At 45.4% G+C, this 20,501-nt stretch overlaps 1 protein-coding gene across 1 annotated transcript in view; it reads left to right on the top strand.

The window, feature by feature from the left end:
* The window catches only part of LOC126109559 (acetylcholine receptor subunit alpha-like), a 446,478-nt gene that overhangs the window by 111,892 nt on the left and 314,085 nt on the right, over positions 1–20,501 (top strand). The window contains exon 2 of the mRNA XM_049914574.1: positions 16,806–16,945. Coding sequence (XP_049770531.1) covers positions 16,806–16,945 — 140 coding nt within the window. The remainder of the gene's footprint in view (positions 1–16,805; positions 16,946–20,501) is intronic.

The raw sequence follows: 20,501 nt of genomic DNA, 5'->3' as shown, positions 1-20,501 counted from the left end.
TTCCATTTTGACTGATTTTTCCTTCGCTTCTTAATAGAACACCATAATTATCTCTCTTACATAGTTACTTCATTTCGGTTGCCGGTTTTCGGCTCACAGAGCTACCGTGAGACCTCGTGATGAGCCTGAAGCCAGAAATCGGTGACCAAAATACATTAATTCTCTGGAACACACACCGTATTGTGCTTGTCAGTGTTTTACTTCTGGCTGTCTGTAATGAATTTTTGGCTGGAGCAGCACTTTCGTCGAGGCTGTTCTCACCGATGCGAAATTTAATTATAGCCTTCTCCACTGTGTGTCGTAGCCCGTGTGCACCTCCTCATTTTCTTCACCGACACTATGCTGTTCGGTGACACGACGCCGGTGTCGCGCCGAGCCTGTCGCACAAATGCCCGTGGCTCGCACACAACTGCACACATTGCCGCTGGCACCACACTCGAGTCGTGCTCGCGCTGGCCACACTTTGGCGCCGTGGCCACAGCTGTCAATATTGCGTGCGTTCTGTGTTACGGAACAACAGGTTACACACATTAACACGTTGGTTCTTTTTATAATAACTCGTACGCTTTGATAATGGCAATCCAAGGAGAAGATACCATTATACCTGACGAATGTGGAGACAGGTTGTCTGATATTCCAGTCGATTTTGAGGACTGCGAAGAAATAGAAGACATTACATCGCCAGAAATACAGGGTGACGCAGAATCTTCTGATGGCTCTGAAATACGTACACAGAGAATTCGGCGGACACTACCGTTGTCAATTGATAGGGAAGAATCAGACCAAGATCACAGGGTACAGTGGTCAGATGTTGATTTACCAAGGACCAGCAATGAATTTGAAGGATTTCTGGATCGTAACGTATTTCCCAGAGACACAGAGAACGTCGAGGATGTCGTTGAATTATTTATAGCGAACAATTTGCTTCCCCTTCTTACTACCGAAACAAATAGGTTCTACAGTCAGACTTCAGACGGGAAGAATCCAGAGAAAGGAGGTACCAAATTTTGTCGGCGTGAAGGCAGCTAACTTAGAAAATGGTTCGGGCTTGTTATTCTTATGGGAATCATAAAAACAAGAATGGCGATTATTGGTCGACGAATCCGTTATTGGATACACCAATATTTCGCAAAACGATGTCTCATAATAGATTTCGACGAATGTTATCATTTTTACAGTTTCCGGAAAACAGTAACAAACCGGACAATACCGGTCGAATCTTGAAGATGCAAAGTATAACTGATTATTTCTCTAAAAAGTTTCCAGAAAACTTCAATCCCAGTCAAAACTTACCAAGGCTTGGACGATTACATTTTAAAGTTTATAACCTATCTAAAATTGCAAAATATGGTATATTCGTCGGGATGCTGTGCGATTTTATAACGGTATATATTTCCGCTTTCAGAATATACTTTGGCGTTAGACAGGCTTTAAAGCATGCAGTGAGGGACTTGTTGACACAAAACGACACCAGCTGTACATTGATAATTTCTACAACAGTATAGAACTTGTGGATTATTTGCCCACAAAGGAAATTCGGGTTTGTGAAACGCTGCGCCAAACAAAGGATTTCCAGCGAAGTTAGGGAATGCGAAACTAGATGTATTTCAAAGTAAATAGCAACGAGAAGATGAAGCACTCTCACAATTATTGAGAGCATCGAAGACCAAAATGGTACGAATAATTTCTACCATACATACGACGAATTTAGTTGACACATAAAAAATATGCAGAAAAACGAATCGCACGATTCAAAAACCTGGAAGTCTATTGGATTATAATAAATACATGAAGGAAGTGGATCGGGCACACCAGTTCCTTAGTTATTACCCTATATACCACAAAATGATAAAGTGGTCGCAAAAAGTGGTGTTACACCTATTTACTAGCGCTTTATGTAATGCGTTCACACTGCATCAACATTACAATGAAGGATGCAAGAGTCTCCGGTTTTGTCAGTTTTTATTGATTACCTGCTACTGAAGAGAACTTGGAGGTTGCTACTACACTGCGTACTTCAAAAGCTACATCAACTAACACAAATTTCAGAAACCGACAAACGAAAATGACGAAAGTCCAATGTATATTAAAAAAATTAGGACCACAGATATAATGTGTAAGTTCTGCTGTGTCGCGTTACACTTCGAAGATTGTTTTGCTTCCTATTATTTAAGAGACAAATCCTAAGTATTCAAGAAAATGTCACTAAATAAGTAGATGAAACAAAAAATCTTGTATTTGGTTATATACAGTCAAAACCTGTTTTTGTGTAGAAGACTGGGATCGCATAAACAACAGCCGATAAAAAGCTGCTCAGAAACCACATAAATAACTATAACAAAATATTGTTGACCACATTGTAAAGAAATTTGTTACCCAGTGGAGAGAGACCGCATAAAAAAGAGCACGAAATAAATAGTACTAAGAAACTCACATAGAAAAGGACCCCTCGAAAAAGGGTTCGATTGCATATCCTTCAAATTTCGGGAAAATGGAGGGACAGAATAGAGACCTCGTGGGAACTGACGATGAGATTAGTAAAACTTGAGGATGTACGATCTTCCGGGGACCCCGACAAGCCGCCGGCGTCAAGCCGCATGATCCTGCTCGGTCCTACCGGCGCCGAACAAAATAATCCCGAGTGTGCGGGCAGCATAGTGTTCATGAGTTTAAAACACCTCGCAGTTAGGGTCAAATGCGATTGCGTGACCAGAAATCGTAATTCATTTCCCCGCAGACAGGGTAATAGGTGACAGACATTAGCCTTCCCTCTCCCAGATAGAATGACAAACTGCTTCAGTATGCTTTTCAAAGAAAGCGCCGAAAACTGCGTCGAGCAGTGCCGTTGCGGCAATAGTTGGTGGAAGCTGTTCCCCAGCTATTTACTAAATGCCTAAACTCCCAGCTGATGGACGCTGCCGCTCGTCTGTGCTGCTAACGGGGGAAGCCCAGATGGCCCTGTGGACAGCTGAGCACGGGAGGAGGGAGGTGTACTGAACTGCGAAAAAAGAAGCAAAATAGAAACAGTGAACGGTCCAGACTTAAGATGTACAACATCGATCAAATGTGAACAGCCACGACGTCGTGGCTATGTGGCTACGGTTACGGTGTTGGACAGCGTGTTCAGACCTCCCTCCTCCTCTTGCTCCATACTTTTTGTCACAAAGTTATAAACAGTCCACATGGTCTCTGACGCGTCTGTTCGCTGTATTTAGATTTGTGTCTGTGTCGTGGCGTAACGTCCGTTTGCAACAGCGATGCGTAAGGAAGCGACTTCCAGATGTACGCAACTCCTATTTGTTCTACACAAGTACCACACGGTATGACTACTGCGTTTCTTTTTAGAAGTTTTGACCCCCGAATGTCTTTGTTCCAACATAGTTCACACACGTTTATTTGTTGTTTTCGTTTCTGTGAGAGGTCTGTGCGGCATCTCGCCTGCTCTCACTATTTATCACATTTCCTCTGGTGGCAATATATTCTTACCACATGACTCATATTCTATAACCAGTGTACTCTGTGACAACTACCGAGGCTGCAGAAGGAGAGCACACCCGTCAAGGGCCTGACGGAAAGATCATAATTTTGTGAAAAGAAAAGGGCATACGGGAGATTTGAACACGGATCTCCAAGTCGGCGGCCCACGACCGTGGCCACACAACCACGACGCCGCATCTCTCGTGGTTTCCTCGAAGTTGCCCATCTTGCACTTGGAGCGTTCACTGTTTCTGTTTTGCTTCTTTCTTCTTCTGTTTGCGTGCTTTATCTGTGCTCAGTTTTTGGGCCGTTGTACCAGTAAATCTGAGGGGGGTGCAATGTGCAGTTTCTCTTTTAAGCAGCTAAGCCGGCACGCTTAGAGTTGCGGATTGCCTAAACTAAAGGCGCCCAGGGGTAACATTCATGGTATTCAATATTTCATAAAGTTATCGAACGAAGAGAGAAATTTCATTATGAGCTATAATACTATTTCAAAGTTTTAAGACTGCAAGACAAGTATCACAGTTACAAACTGTGTATGTCTTGTGCCAGTGCAAATTCCCCTGGCTATATTTGTCCAGTTTTTGGCTGTGAGTCTTCCAACAACCTCCACACACAATTTCGAACCTTTACGATACATTTTCCCGCTGACACCTCCCACAAAATGTGGAAGGGAAAAGGTTTATCATTTACCACATTTTTGCTGTTCATGCAGACGAACTTCGGCATCGGGCATCAGTTTTTAATATATTACTTATTTACTACTACCTCTATTCACAACATATTTTTCACACCATATCGACATCTAGCGCTGAATGGACCTGCAGAATTATACAATTGCGCGACATTTACTTTAGCGGATATGACGTCATAAACATTGAGATTTTTCTTAAAATGCATCAAAAGTTATTCAGATTATGCCCATACAGTCTTTGATAAGAAAGGCACTTAGCGCCTTCCAATAAACTGTACACCTAATTTCACATCTTCTGTAAACTTATTCTATCTTACATGCTTTAACTCGTTTGGAATCAGACGTTTGCGGCTGTATTATATATATTTATATATAACAGTTCGATTCTTTAAAAACATAGGGGGTGTGGGGTGTAGTGGCATAACCTTTCGAGTCACTGGAAATAAGAGGTAGTTCTGTCTTCCAGTCAATGGTAGTACAGAACAGGGTATAATTTATAAGATGGAAATCAAATCCTGTAACTGGATAAAGTAGTTTCAAGTTAAAAAAATGGATATGGAGAGAGATGTGTAATTTCAACCATTTATGTTGTAGCCAAAAGTACCTGTCATAACAGAAACAACATTTGTTACGCGAAAATTTAGATCATGGTGAACAAAGGGCCTCCTCATAAGCAATCTGAAGATATACATGGAGTGCTCGCATGGATCTTTGAACTACGGAAAGGGTGGGGGGTTCGGTAGACTCGTATCACTCGTATCAGTTCGACTCACTGCACAGCCGGGTTGCACACATTATACTGCATTTCGCACTCCGTGTATCCAGGCACCGTGTACAAATTTGGTTATGTACTCCAAGTGCTCTTCCGTGTAAGTACAATAACTAAAATTTCGTTACTTGCTGCGCTTCCCGATTATGGAACTTTAATGACTACCAGTGTCTGAGCACAGATTCGATTTTTGCGACAAGTCCATACATTCCACGTAGGCTGAAAGAGACTGAGCGTCAAGACATGCTGCCTTCATTTTTTTCGACAGCAAAAGTGCACGAGCGTTTCTTTTGAATGCGACTGATTGATGTGTAGAAGCTCGTCGGTATGGCTGGGTCGCAGTCCGATGGAATGACTGGCAGCTCTTCTATTAACGTTGTCGATTGAGTCTACCTGTACATACGGTTTTCTTTTAATGTTTGAAAAACAATATCCTTCAGCACACATTTCGCAGCGATTCGACACGTGTAGGAGGTGAAGATCTAGACTTCACGTCTATCCCAAGATGATAGCATTAATTTATTGGGACTACAACTTGATAAAAAATTCAACTTGGAAGATTATTTCAGATAGCTGCTAAGGCGTGGGTGTTGTCGGACATAGTTGATACAAAAACTTGAAAAAACCAGTGTACTTTGCTGACTTTCATTCTGTAAAGTCTTGCGGAATCTTCTTTCGAGGGGAATTCATGAAGCGAAGGTTTACAGAATCCAAAACAACATGATACAAATTAACTGCCGTTTGAACTGAAGAATGCGTTGGAAAGGTATGTTCAAATAATTACAGTTGCCAACTAGTGTTTCCAAATATATTTATTCCATGAGTGAATTTGTCATAGTGTATCTCTCTTTGAAACAGACACCTCATTTACTTTGCTCCAGAAATGTCTCTGACGTTGAGGAAAACATATTTTCAGTAACTTTACAGCATCACAAAAACTTTGATCACTAACAGTGTTTAGTATAAGAGGAGCCGGGAGCCTTTATTGGTGCTTTTCCTACACCACTGACGAATTTCTTACTAGAACCAAGTGAGTTTCTATAATATTGATAATATCAAATAACTTGAGTTTAACGTAAAAAGCTGAATTTTCCACACTTTAGCGGAGTAATGTGGTCATTGTGAATAAACGTTAGCAGCTGCTGTCGTTTTGATCTTATGTGGCTACAGTAACCCCTAAATAGTCATCGCACCTCAGTATATTGCGGATTTCCTTGTTTTGTAACACGATTGATAATAACGAAAATTAATTTAAAACGTTTTGACTTACTCCACTCCCATAAATAACATTCCACTGAGTATGTGTGGAAGGGACATTATAATACAATCTTTTTTTTGTAAATATGTTGTATGTTTTCTTGTTTTACGACATATTCTATAACCTTGAAGATGTACATCTAGTCTTATCCTATAGAATGGCAGGTAGCACAGAGCTTCCCGGATGTCTCGAATGCTACAGATTACTCGCTCACTGGCGAGCGCAGTCTGCGGAAAGCGAGTTTATTTGCTTTCCGAGTTGTAAGCAGAATAACCAGCCCATTCTTTGCTGTGTCGGGGTTTTTTAAGTCGTAAGACGCGCTGTCGCGGGGAAATATGGACTTTCTTTATTCTCCTCTCTCTCCGCCTCTCACTTTTCTCTCTCTCCCTCAGCGCGAACAAACACGCTTTGTCCCACCGACGTTCATTCGCGGCAGCTAATGAGCAACAGAAATTTCCGAAGCGCTCCGAACAATTGGCTGTTTCGAACACGGCACACAATGGGATGGCGGAACCCTCCCCTCTCCCTCCCCACCCTGCAACCCTGAAGGCGGGCGTGTGACGTCACATCCTACTACCAATCACCCTGCAGCTGTAGCTAGGAATGTCACCCGCCAACACCCACACCCCATCCCCTTTCTCTTTTTCGAATCGTGAACGGTGAGCGGAAAGACCGATTGTTTTTGAAGCTCCGTAAGAGCTCAAATATGTCTAATTTTTACCTTCGCGGTCTGTTCGCCAGATGCATGCGCGAGGTGGCAGTAGCAGGAGAGACAGGTGCGACAGGCCACGTAAGCTGTGTGTGGAAGCAGAAAACCTGTCGAGGCGCGGTCTCCCCCGAATTACAGCAGACGATGCGCAACTTTTGTGACGTACGGAGGTAGTTTTTAATTTTGACAGCTGCCGGATTATGTCAGTGACTTTATTTTCAAGAGGAACACTAAACTTTTCCAGTGGGCTTGTAAATAGCCTTGAGAGACGACTTGGACGATGTAGCAGGTGTGTAACTTGATCGAATAGTCACAAACGACCTGTCCCACTCACAGGAGAAGAGGTCTCAGAAATGAAAGAGTAACCTAGGCACGGTTTCTGTGTTGTTTATTATTATCACTATCGTCTGAAGTCTACAAAATGTTCACCGTGAGCACCGGTACATCACAGTGTAAAGTGATTTGGGACATGTAACATTCCACGTTGAGTTTCGTCTGGCCTTATCGCAGAACGTGCGCATGTTGTATGGCGTTCCAGTCCTTGTGGAGCTGTGGGTGTGTCCTTGTACATCTCTTGTCTTCTTTTTCCCACAATTAAAAGACAATATAAGTTACATCTGGGGAGCATGTCGGCCATTTTGTGTTCTTGAAACTACAAATCGAATGATGTCCATATCATATGTTAAAAAGTTCAGTAATATCTGTGGAGAAATGGGCTGGGCGTTGGTCATACTGGTACTGCGTCAGTTACAATGTCTCCTGTACGATGTCTTCCAATAACTGCACCAGATAACTTGTTAGAAACTGAACATACTTGTTTCGGTTTAATGTCCCGAGGCCAGGAGTGGTCATTCCCCACAGTGTGTGGTGGAGCTGGTGTGGCGAAGGTCACAGAGCCAGTAGTTCACCGACTTGGGCGGGGAAGCAGTGGAACGGAGAGTGGGCGCAGAGTTGTCGTCTGACATTTCAGCACGAGAACAGCATTGCTACAGGGTTCGTTTATTGCCTAGCAAACTACACCACTAGTAGCAATGTTCGGGGGAGCTGACGCCCCCCCCCCCCCCCCCGAGGCATAAGGTGCGCACGACCCGGCGGGTGTCTCAGGCAGGCGGCCTGCTGCCACTGGCAGTCAAGTGGTGACGGCAGCTACTCGCCTGGGATGCTGGCAGCCCACACACCCGAGGCTGCCACGTGACTCGGGACGTCACGCTCTGGAGCACTCAAATCAGCATGTGGCCTCAGTGTGGAGGTGGCCCAGCAATACAGCGCCCTTGTACGACGTGGAGTCTCTCCTACAGGTGACGGCGACTGAACAGCTGCTCAGCTCCAGCCACAAACTTAGGGAAAATTTCACATCGACGTGTTTGGTCTTTCTACATACATTCTATGAAAAAAGAAAGAAAGACGACATTAAATGAATGAGACGGAAACAGCTGCATAGCACGTACATGCACTGTCAAAGAAATGATTACAGTTTCAGAATAATTGGATGATTTATTCAAGACCTTCACAAACTGACTAAGTCAGTAAGCCATTATCCAAGCAGCTACTCGCCTTGCATTGACTGATCGAGTTGTCGGATTGCCTGACATGGTCTCACAGGCGTCACCTGGGCTAGACACTGGGGGAAACATCACGCTAGGCCTGAAGGCCAGTACCTTGAATATGGGGAAGTTGCGGGGAGTATGGGCAGTGGCAGGCACCGTTACTCTAACAAGAGTCTTTTTTCCATTAAAATTTTACAACTCTGTTTACTTGGTATTAAAATAGCAAGATACTCAATACAGTTTCTTAATGAAAGTTCCTGAAGCATTATTTAACCACCAGTCTCTTGAATAATAACTGATCAAAGAACAGTTCTCAGAATCATTTTACAACGCTTAAAGCTCAAAATCCCTTTTCAAGCGAAGGACAAAATACAAATTGCATAAGGCAAAGATAAATAAAAGGTTCTAACGCCACGTGGCAATACCAAAATTTTCCTAGATATCACCTCTAAAGGCAATAAAATATTGATCACAAAATTTTAATTAAAACAACAACTTAAATGCAGTAAATTCTGATTACTATCAACGTACACTCAAACCCCACAGGCGCTACGACGCGCACCGTATCACAAAATATTTTCCTTTCTTTTAAACACTTTACACCATATACCTCATTATATGTGATGCATACGACACCAAACGAATTAAATAAGTAAGCATAGATGTTACAATTAACCAGGTATGTAAATCTTTTCCTTTGAAAATAAATAAAGAACACAAAACTCACCTCTTAAGCTCAGTGGTTACATCCGTTGAAAATAATATACAATACTTATCTCGTTATTTCGTCGTGGTCACGCGCTGTTGTGCACTGCGCTCTCCTTCAGGATCACATGCGGCGCGGGAAGGATCTTCCACAATGTACAAAACCGTAAGAAGTGAACTGCAATTAACACGATTCTTATGCGTCGGACTGAAAAGCTCCACAGTCAGTATTTCAATTGCTACAAACACTTAGCAGTACCTCCAAAGTTCACTCGTGGACATAATCAGAGTGTCAAATTACTCGTTATACCTGTAGATAACAGAGTTTAACACTCCGGGGGCAGACTTAGGTTTCTTAATAAGACAAGCAATGATTCGGTCCCTCACTTGGATCCACCTTCGGTCCAAAACAGTCATTTACTTTATAGCAGCCGCATAGATGACAATGCCGATATCAACACTCTGCTTCCAAGCAGTGCTCTAACTTGAGACTGCAGCACCGCAAAGCTTACACCACTCACGGGTCTGATGTGCGCTTCACCAGCGTGGACCTTTTTATAATTCTTATGTTCACCTCATACACCAAACTTGCCATTAATTCTTCGACGGAATCCGAGGGCAGAACCAAGAAATCACTTCTGACCCTCGAATGATCACACGATGGCCGCCATCGGGACAACACCGGCCCTCCACACTAGGATCTCGGAGCCCACGGCGCTCCGTCCCCAGCCGACTGCTTCCGCTGGGACCACCCAGCCGACTGCTTCCGCTGGGACCACCCACCAGGCGGCCTCGCCCTCCGACACCGACGCCGCTCCTCGCGCACAGTCCACAGCTGACTCCCAGAAACCCCTCCTTCCTCGTTTGTCGCCTCGCGGTGCGCGGGAAGCCACCTGGCCAAAGATATGCGGCGACCAGAGACTCCAATCGGATCCCGATATTGACATCGCGGCGAGTACTGAGAAGGCGTGTGATTTCAAAAACAAAAAATAATTTAAATAGCGAGCTGTACTGGCTCAGATATCGTGCCAAATTCCGTCCAATTGGCACGAGCTGGTCGGTGAGCCCTGCCCATAATGCTCCGAACATTCTCCATTGGAGAGAGATCCGACGACCTTGCTGGTCAAAATGGAATTTGGCAAATACGAAGACGAGCCCCAAGAAACTCTCACCCTATGTGGGCAGACATTAACTTGCTGAAACGTGAGCCCAGGATGGCTTGCCTTGAAGGGCAACAAGATGGAGAGCAGAATATCGTCGACGTACCATAAGTCTGCCGCGGATGACAACCAAAAGGTACCCCAGACCATGCCTGCTTTTCTCGGGCCATGTGGCAGGCGACACGCCTGGGCCGTCCCCAGGCACGTCTCCCCTGCAGCCTCGCTGACCGAAACAGGAGTGTCCTCAGCGACGAGTGCCACGTCGGACCGAGCCCCGATGACCAGAGGACACGCGTCTGGGGGTGCCCCGGGCAGCAGCGGGACACCGGGCTGACTGTTACTCGCCGTACGTTCTGATGGTTTGGGGTGACATTTCACTTCGTAGCAGGAGCCTTTTGGGTAGCATCCGCGCCACCCTTGCGGTTTTTTTTCTTTTTTGGGTCATCTGACTGGTTTGAAGTGGCCCGCCACGAATTCCTTTCCTGTGCCAACGTCTTCATCTCAGAGTAGCACTTGCAACTAACGTCCTCAATTACTTGCTGGATGTATTCCAATCTCTGTCTTCTTCTATAGTCTTCGCCCTCTACAGCTCCCTTCACTACCGTGGAAGTCGTTCCCTGATGTCTTAACAGATGTCCTATCACCCTGCTCCTCCTCATTGGCAGTGTTTCCCACATATTCCATTGCTGTCCGGTTCTGAACAGAACCCCCTCACTCCTTACCTCGTCAGTCCACCTAACTTTCAACATTTGTCCCTAGCACCACACCTCAAACGCTTCGATTCTCGTCAGTTCCGGTTTTCCCGCAGTCCGCGTTTCACTGCCACACAATACTCTGCTCCACACGCGCATTCTCAGGGAGTTCTTCCTCAAGTTGAGGCCTGTGTTTGATACTAGTAGACTTCTCTTGGCCAGGAATTCCCTTTTTGCCAGTGCTAGTCTGCTTTTGATGTCCTCCTTGCTCCGTCCTTCATTGATTATTTTGCTGCTTAGGTAGCAGAATCCCTTAACTTGCTGTTAAGTTTCTAGCTGTTCTCAATCCTGCTACTTCTCATTAGTTTCACGTTTCTTCGATTTACTCTCAATCCATATTCTGTACTCATTAGACTGTTCATTCCATTCAGCAGTTTATGCTATTCGTTCTCACTTTCACAGTCAGGATGACACTGTGATAAGCAAATCGTATCATTGATATCCTTTCACTTTGCATTTCATTTGCACTGCCGAACCTCTGTTATTTCCATCATCGCTTCTTCGATAAGCACATCGAACAGCAGGGGCGAAAGACTACGTCCCTGTCTTACACTCATTTTAACCCGAGCACTTTGTGGTCGTCCACTCTTATTATTCCCTCTTGACTCTTGTACATATTGTGTATTACCTGTCTCTCCCTATTTTTCTAAGAATTTAGAACATCTTGCACCATTTTACATTGTCGAACCCTTTTTCCACGTCGACGTATCGTATTAACGTATCTTGATTTTTCTTTAGTGTTGTTTCCATTATCAACTGTAACGTCAGGTTTGCCTCTCTGGTGCCTTTACGTTTCCTAAAGGCAAACTGACCGTCCTCTAATACCTCCTCAATTTTCTTTTCCATTGTGCTGTACATTATTCTTGTCAGCAAGTTGGATGCTTGAGCTGTTGAGATGATCGTGCGATAATTCTCGCACTTGTCAGCAATTGTTTGGATGATACTTTCCCAAAGTCACATGGTATGTTGCCAGACTCATACATTCTACACACCAACGTGAATAGTCGTTTTGTTGCGACTTCCCTCAATGATTTTATAAATTCTGGTGGAATGTTATCTGTCCCTTCTGCCTTATTTGACCTTTTGTCCTCCAAGGTTGTCTTAAATTTTGATTCTGATACTGAATCCCCTATCTCTTCTAAATGAACTCCTGCTTCTTCGTCTGTCACATCAGACAAATCTTCCCCCTTGCGGTGCGTCGACGATATTCTACGTCTCGGTTTTTACCTGCCCTTTGTGGCAATCTGTCCCGGCTCAGAGAAACAAAAGAGCACCAAAGGGCGTAGTGGGTGTCGAGAATCAGACTTACGATCACCCATGAAAAGCGTTGCGATAGCAACGGCAGCTCACAGCCGGGTTCGAGCTCACGCAGCGAGTACACATAATAGCAAAACTTGCAGCGCCGGAAGAGGGCGGCTGGGTGTGTGGACGAAACATTGTGCAGAAAATTGGAACAGGAACTCGGCCGAACTCCCGATAATCAGTCACACTGAGAAACGATAAAAGACCACGACGAACCAAATATTTTGGAGAAGCCGAGAAGTGATGCAACTGTGGGAGTCATTCACGAACATTCGTAGACAGGTAATGACAACAACGCAGAAGTTCAAAGTCCAGCTGCCGAGGATGAAGAAATGACTCACGTGGAATAAACAGTGAGATGGTTACAGTAAGGTCATAAGGTCATGTAGGACTCTGGGATATACTATCAGAAATATTTTATGCAGCGGCTGGTACATACAGATATTGAACAAAAAGATGGAGACACTACGTTAGCGTGCCTAAAACGATGTAGGAAAACCATTGGCATTCAAAACAGCTTCCAACCGTCTCGGACAGCATAAATATAGGTTCTGTACGATTTTCAGGGGAAGCTTATTCCATTCTGCCTGCAAAATAGTGTCGATTTGAGGTAACGGTGATGGAGGTGTATAGCAGTCACGCGCCCTTCTCTCCAAACTACACCACTAAGGCTGAATAATACTGAGAGCTGGTGGCTATGGTGGCCAGGGGCAATGCTGTACTCACAACACCAGCTGTGTGAACACGGGCCCTGCTGCCTTGGAACACAGCATCGCCGTTACGGAACAAACTGTGCTCCGTGTGTTGGTCACAATAGCCACAATGCTCAGATAATCTGCGACCTTGCAGAGAGACAAAGTGGCCCATGTAATACTACGGCATGGCTGCCAAAACCACCACCGGTTCTGCTTCATGGTTACACTTGAAGAGTAATCTCGACCACAAGTTGGAAACGGAGTGCAGCTAGTCTCATCCGACCAAATGACTCTCTTCCGTTGCTCGGCAGTCCGCGTTTTCCTGTTACGGGCATTTGCATCACCGATGATTGGGTTTGGACCTGCAATTCCCTGCTCACGCAGAACCCTTCGTGTTGTTTTGGTGGTGACAGGGTTGAGGAGTGCGGCACTCAGCTCTTCCTCATATCTTTTGTCACAGTACTCCCCGTCACCTTCACGGTGACTTAGCGGATGACGGTTTTCTGCTTTCCCGGTATGCGGTATAAACCTTCGAGACTGTGTCCCCTGAAACGTTAAAGACTTCGGCTTCCTCGGTTACGAAAGCACTCGCCATAAGAGCATCAAGAATCCCCCCCCCCCCCTCTTTTGAATCCACGTAGCTTCGGCGTAATGTACGCACAACTACACAGAACACAGTTCGGACCGCGTCGACAGGAGGGGTTCGTGGTCTGACACAGCAGCGCAGCCCGCAGTCTCGGCCAGCAACTGTATTCATGTTCGAGCCTACGTTTCTCGTGGTGTTCGAGGATTGTCGTCGGACCCCTGCAGGTAGTAACAGTAAGAGAGGTACTCAGTGTACGCCTACTAAGTATGACGTAAGACGAACACCTGACGAATGTGGACGATACAGATGATATGCATGAACTTATGTTAAAGTGACACGTTCCACATCATTACGAAATGTCGTCTTCATGATCTATGGAACAAGGATTATACATCTAAGGTTGTAACAGCCTGACAATGAACTACTTCATCTAAGGTAGAAAGGGGATGCGAGAATGTGGGATGTACTGTATTTCCAGAAATATTTTACGCAGTGCCAGATATGTAGACAGGGAGGCCATTTGGTTACGGTAAGCTAAATAAAAACGCGTGGCTGCAAATTTAACAGTCAATATTAATGTGTTAGCGGATAGTATTAGTCGCTGTCTTAGGCTTATTCCAGACGACGAATTACTGTTTGGTAGAAACTGCAGTTGCATCGATGTATATTTCACAAAACATTCGCCTGCTACATGGACCGTGTGGTAGTGGGTCTCAGCTAAACCACACGATGAGTTGCATCTAGCGGAGGCAAGCACTCACTGATACATTTTAAGTTATGGCCATTCTTTTAGAGATATATTTTTAATTACGTTCCAACATTTTGAAGCAGTTTGGTAATGGAGGAAAGACGAGGAGGTGAAGGGGCTGAGACAAAGGGGCTTACACAGGATAGGATAGCGTGAAGAGGTGCGTCAAAGCAACACCACAACGACGTTGCTTACATTCACTGCTTACAAGGTAATTGCGATTCAGTACGGCATTTATGTGATAGTGATAAATGAAGTGATTATTTTTGCCAGCTACCAGTACGAGTACATAAATACAGGGTGACTTTTATTAGAGTTTAAAAACCCTCGAACTACGTAGATGACGCTGAGGCAAGTGATTTAGAATGAGACATACTGGGCAGTAAATTTCGGGAAACGGCCCAAAAGTGGACGACAAATGATGACCGTGTGACGTCACGCGCCGCACATGCAGCGACTCAGCTTGTGGACGCTACCGTCTTCGTAAGTGGTACACATCGATCCACTACACTAGGCTAGGCTGCTTTCGAACAAGTTTTGTAGATATGATTTGTTGCAAACATGGAAATTACGAAATTATTGTCCTCGCTATAACCGAAGAAGAGCTGTTCTTATTTTTTTTGTTTCTTTCCTTTTATTCATTCGTTTTTTATTTAGAGGCTTTATTTGGTAAACGTCACGTGTGTCATTTACTGGTAGCGATGCAATTCTGAAGGTTATACTTGTTTACTTGTGACGCAATACAGTACTCTGCAATTTGCGAGCAGAAACCAGGAGACCGGTAAATAAAATAATAAATCTTATCTCAATATAAACACGCAGTGCAGGGAAGCACAGCCTGCCAGGCGCAAGACTCGAACCCCGCGCCACACGCGCCAAAGCCGAGACACCGGCGTCGACACTCGACTCGGGCCGGGACGGACGAGTGCGACGCGGCGCTTTCAGTGACGTCAGCTGTTCAACATTCGTCACCTACGTTTGGGGTGTTCCCCATTTGCTGTCTCATGTGTCTCTTCCAATAAATAACTTGTCTTAGCGCCATCTACGCCGCTTCTTTACAAGAGACTATCCCAAAACGGTTAATATCTTCTAACACTACGATTAAGAGTAACTTAATAGTTGTTGTTGGCTCGGTTTGCTGCGACTACCACGTGAGCGGCTCTTCATCTCTGCGAGCCACACGCATTTCAACTCGCTTGCCGTGTTTCCCTCTACTAGTTTTAACCACCAGACTTTCGTCCAGACTCTTTGACATCTCAGGATGTACGCTACGAACCGATCCTTCTTTTAGTCAAGTTGAGCCACAAGTAGATTTTTCCCAATTCGCTTCAGTGCCTTCTCATCCTACCCGTCCAATCTTCAATGTTCCCTTTAGCGCCACAGTACAAAGCTTGTAGTCCAAACAAGTGCAGTCGGAGTAGACATCCTAGCAAAAAAATGGTTCACATGGCTCTGAGCACTATGGGACTTAACATCTATGGTCATCAGTCCCCTAGAACTTAGAACTACTTAAACCTAACTAACCTAAGGACAGCACACAACACCCAGCCATCACGAGGCAGAGAAAATCCCTGACCCCGCCGGGAATCGAACCCGGGAACCCGGGCGTGGGAAGCGAGAACGCTACCGCACGACCACGAGATGTGGGCAGACATCCTAGCAGATGAGTTTATATCTGATGTTACGAAATTTCTCGGAATTTTTCGAAAATGAATGTCTCGTTGTTGCCTGCTGCAAATGTATCTTCTCTACTGCGGCCGCCGCTAGTTATTTTGGTATCTTATGTACGTATCCGTCTTACGACTGTTTTCCAAGACACTATCTATTCCGATCGGCTGACCTTACAGATCGTTTAATGCCTGTGACAGAATCAGAATGTCAGCCACCGAAGCAAAAGTTTTTAATCACCCTTCTCGATGTTTAATTGGCTTTCCAAATGTCTCTTCAGTTTCCTTTATTGCTTTCTCAGTTTATCGATGGAATAGCGCTGGGAATAGGCTACAAGCGTGCTTAACAATCGGATGCCCAGTCTACTAACGAAAATCTCTGAGTCATTTCCAACACTTTATATTTATTTTTATTTGTCGATTTATTTATTTAATATATAATGATTCGGACAATAAGTCCTTCTCGTACATCGGAACAGGATTCTACATGCACAATACACGGTAGTTAGCCTTTAAGAAATAACAATTTTATACGACAGATAGTATTTAGGTACCATGAGAAGAAACCTGAGACCGCGAGGTGGACGAAGGCGGGAGTCGTTGCCAGCGGGGAGTGGGCCCGCAGCGCCGGCCTCGGCACTGGCCCGGCACCTGGCTAGCTGTCTGAGAGCGGCCTGACCAGATACGTGTGCAGCCCTTCCCCCTGTGAGACGGGCGCCGCCCCCGCGTGTTGCAGGCGCGGCCGCCAACCCCGACGCGAAGCGGCTGTACGACGACCTGCTGAGCAACTACAACAAGCTGGTCCGGCCCGTGGTCAACGTCAGCGACGCGCTCACCGTCAAGATCAAGCTGAAGCTGTCGCAGCTCATAGACGTGGTGAGTACCCAGCCCCAGCGTCCACTCCAATGTTTCTGTGCGTTTCGATAAGCGGAGACTACGGGTGTGAGAGGAAGGGCAGCCTCGCGTCAAACACGCACTCGCTCTATTCCCTCAGTTCGAGGTACCGAAACGATGTTTCCGGCATATGGTAGCAGACGAAAGAGGAAGTAATTGCATTCTGTGTCCAGCCCACGGAACTATTGTTCCAAACGAGATATTTCTGTCACGCACTTTTTAATCGAACGATATATTCTAACGGCACTCTAGAGTTCTCCTATAACGCTCTTTAATACTGGCGTCAAAAGTTTTCGCAAAATATCCTAAAAATTAACTTAAATTCAAAAGTTGGACGGTCGGGATCGTAAACACTGCCGAGACGGCCTGCCTCTCGTACCTGTTCCCTTGTTTCGACAAAAGCTGGTTGCTTAGAAATAACGACTTACATTTCAAATAGTTTCTCGTGATACTTTCACGATACGTTGGAACGTCGCATATACGTTGCCCCGCCAAAAGAATCCGGACGCCCCTACGTGAAACCTAACTGGCCATTACATGCCGGCAGACGCGGACCCTTCAGTGTGAGAATAGGCCGGAACGAGACTCGAACTCGGGACCTTTGCCTTTCGCGGGCAAGCATCTGAGCTACCCGAGCAGGACTCACGCCCCGTCCTCCCAGCTTTACTTCTCCCAGTATCTCGCCTCCTACCTTCCAAATTTTACAGAAGCTCTCCTGCGAAACTTGCAGAACTAGCACTCACGAAAGATGCCGGCACGGTAGCTCAGTGTGTTCGGTCAGACGGCTAGTGGCTCTCTGTAATAAAAAAAAAACTTAGTAAATGGATCAACAATAAAATGGAACGGGTGTCTATCGACGTCCGCTCAGAGCAGATAGAGCGAACGAAAACGAACGAAAAGAGATTAAAAAAAAGAAAGGATATTGCGGAGACATGGCTTAGCCACAGCCTGGAGGATGTTTCCAGAATGAGATTTTCACTCTGCAGCGGAGTGTGCTCTGATATGAAACTTCCAGGCAGATTAAAACTGTGTGCCGGACCGAGACTCGGGACTTGCCCGCGAAAGGCGAGGTCCCGAGTTCGAGTCTCGGTCCGGCACACAGTTTTAATCTGCCTGGAAGTTTCATATCAGAGTACACTCCGCTGCAGAGTGAAAATCTCATTCCAGTATAATGTTGTCAGGAGAGAAGCAGTGGGTCGCTTAGGAGAGTTCAGTGACTCGCATCGTTAGCTGATCACAAATCCATCAGGGACATTTCAACCCCTCTAAACGTGCCATTGTGAAGTCGAAACACCTCGCAGTCACAGCTGAAGAAAGACCACGGAGACCTCGCGTACTGACTAACAGCGACCGGAGAGTGGCTGTAAAAACTGATGCCAAATCGGCAGGAGGAGTTACACGTAAGTGCCGAAGTGCTGACAGCAGTGCAGCTGACGCAGTGACTCTGCGTAGGGAGTGAAGAGATATGTGGCAGCTCCTCATAAGCCACACATTCGTGCAGTCAGTGCTGAGCGACATTTCGGACGCCGCGGGTCTGTCGGTGACAACGAGACGAGTGGTGTGGAGTGGCGAACCGCGCTGCAGTCCGCGGCAGTGCGAGGGAAGCGCCACCATCTGGCGAACGCCCGCAGCTTCGCGGCCACAACCCGGCTTCCACACTGGTGCGCCGTCCTGCACGTGTCCGCCGGCAGCAGCCGTCTGCGGACAGGTGGCGGAAATTACGAGCCTGTCATCTGTGGCCGAGAGCCGGCGCTCCTGGAACCTCTGTGGCGCGCGGGCAGCGGAGTCCACCTGCCGGGAGGCTCCGCACCGTCGTCTGGCGTGGAGGCAGCTGCGGGGGGGGGGATACAGTTAGTACGGACATCGCATTACAAAAGTTTGATTACAAATGTGCAAAAGATGAAATAACTTTTGCCATTGTCACTTTTTCTACGACTTTAAGGACATTCTTATTTGACTGTTGCTTCTATTCAGCAGCAGACTCTTTAAAGTGCGTGAAATGCAAGACCTTACACAAAAAACAACAAAGTCCAAGATATCCTACTACAAGTACTTCAAGAACTCTTTTAGACAAAGCAAAAAAAAAAAAAATTCTGCCATGTTACTCTTACATTTTTTTAACGTAATGTGAGTGCATGTGTGTTGTGTTGTGTTGCAATAGCAGGACTCAAACGAAGTGCAGCTAACCTCGTCACTGGGTGCCTATGTCCGCTCCACTGCGGTACCCTTGTGGGACGAACCAGAATGTCTTTGATGGTACCACCTCATTAAGACTTCAATCGCTAATACGTTATTGATGGACATTTAATTATAACAAATTGTACCAAAAATAACGGATATTTGAGAGACCTTAAATGTGTGGTTGCTTTGAAACCGCATACTTGCATAATACGCAAGATATAGTACGAAAATAATGAAATAAGAAAACCTTTTAAGCGCCAGTATAACGGTACAGGTCGTTTGTCCACGACCAGTTGTACAGATACCGAGAGGTCCTCAGCATGCTGCTACCTCGCAACATCACATACTCATAAGGCATCACTTGTAACCTTGTTGTTGTTGTTGTTGTGGTCTTCAGTCCGGAGACTGGTTTGATGCAGCTCTCCGTGCTACTCCATCCTGTGCAAGCTTCTTCTTCTCCCAGTACCTACTGAAACCTACATCCCTCTGAATCTGCTTAGTGTATTCATCTGTTGGTCTCCCTCCACGATTTTTACTCTCCACACTGCCCTCCAATACTAAACTGCTGATCCCTTGATGCCTCAGAATATGCCCTACCAAGCGATCCCTTCTTCTAGTCAAGTTGTGCCACAAACTCCTCTTCTCCCCAACTCTATTCAATACCTCCTCATTAGTTATGTGATCTACCCATCTAATCTTCAGCATTCTTCTGTAGGACGACATTTCGCATGCTTCTATTCTCTTCTTGTCTAAACTATTTATCGTCCATGTTTCACTTCCATACATGGCTACACTCCATACAAATACTTTCAGAAAAGACTTCCTGACACTTAAATCTATACTCTATGTTAACAAATTTCTCTTCTTCAGAAACGCTTTCCTTGCCATTGCCACTCTACATTTTATACCCTTCTACTTCGACCATCATCAGTTATTTTGCTCCTCAAATAGCAAAATTCATTGTTTATTGTTACTGTGATAATTCTTAAAGACCTGTAATTCACTGACATCTAACGCAGAAATTAAGCGGGATATGCCATTAAGAATTAAGTACAATAGTCTTTTCAAGTAAGTACCATTGTTTCACCTAATGTAGCCTTTCTGCTATCGGGTCCGAATCTTCATCTGTTTCGCTAGTTCGTGACGGACAATGTCAAAAATATATTGGAAAGTTTGTTTTGGAAAGTTTGTCGTGACATTCGTAACTGCCTGAAAGAGTGCTCTGCAGATTTTTTTGAGTTCCTGGTAGAAGTGGTGACAGCATCCGGAGTGTAGGCGTTCTGCACGCAGTTCCTCCTCTTCCTTCTCCTTGTCAGTAACCACAGTTTCTGCGGCGAGAAAATCACAGCTACTGTCA

The sequence above is a fragment of the Schistocerca cancellata genome, chromosome 12 (genome assembly GCF_023864275.1).
Source record: "Schistocerca cancellata isolate TAMUIC-IGC-003103 chromosome 12, iqSchCanc2.1, whole genome shotgun sequence".
NCBI lineage: Eukaryota > Metazoa > Arthropoda > Insecta > Orthoptera > Acrididae > Schistocerca > Schistocerca cancellata.
The sequence above is the reverse complement of the archived record's forward strand: the minus strand, read 5'-3'. Positions and strand labels throughout refer to the sequence as shown.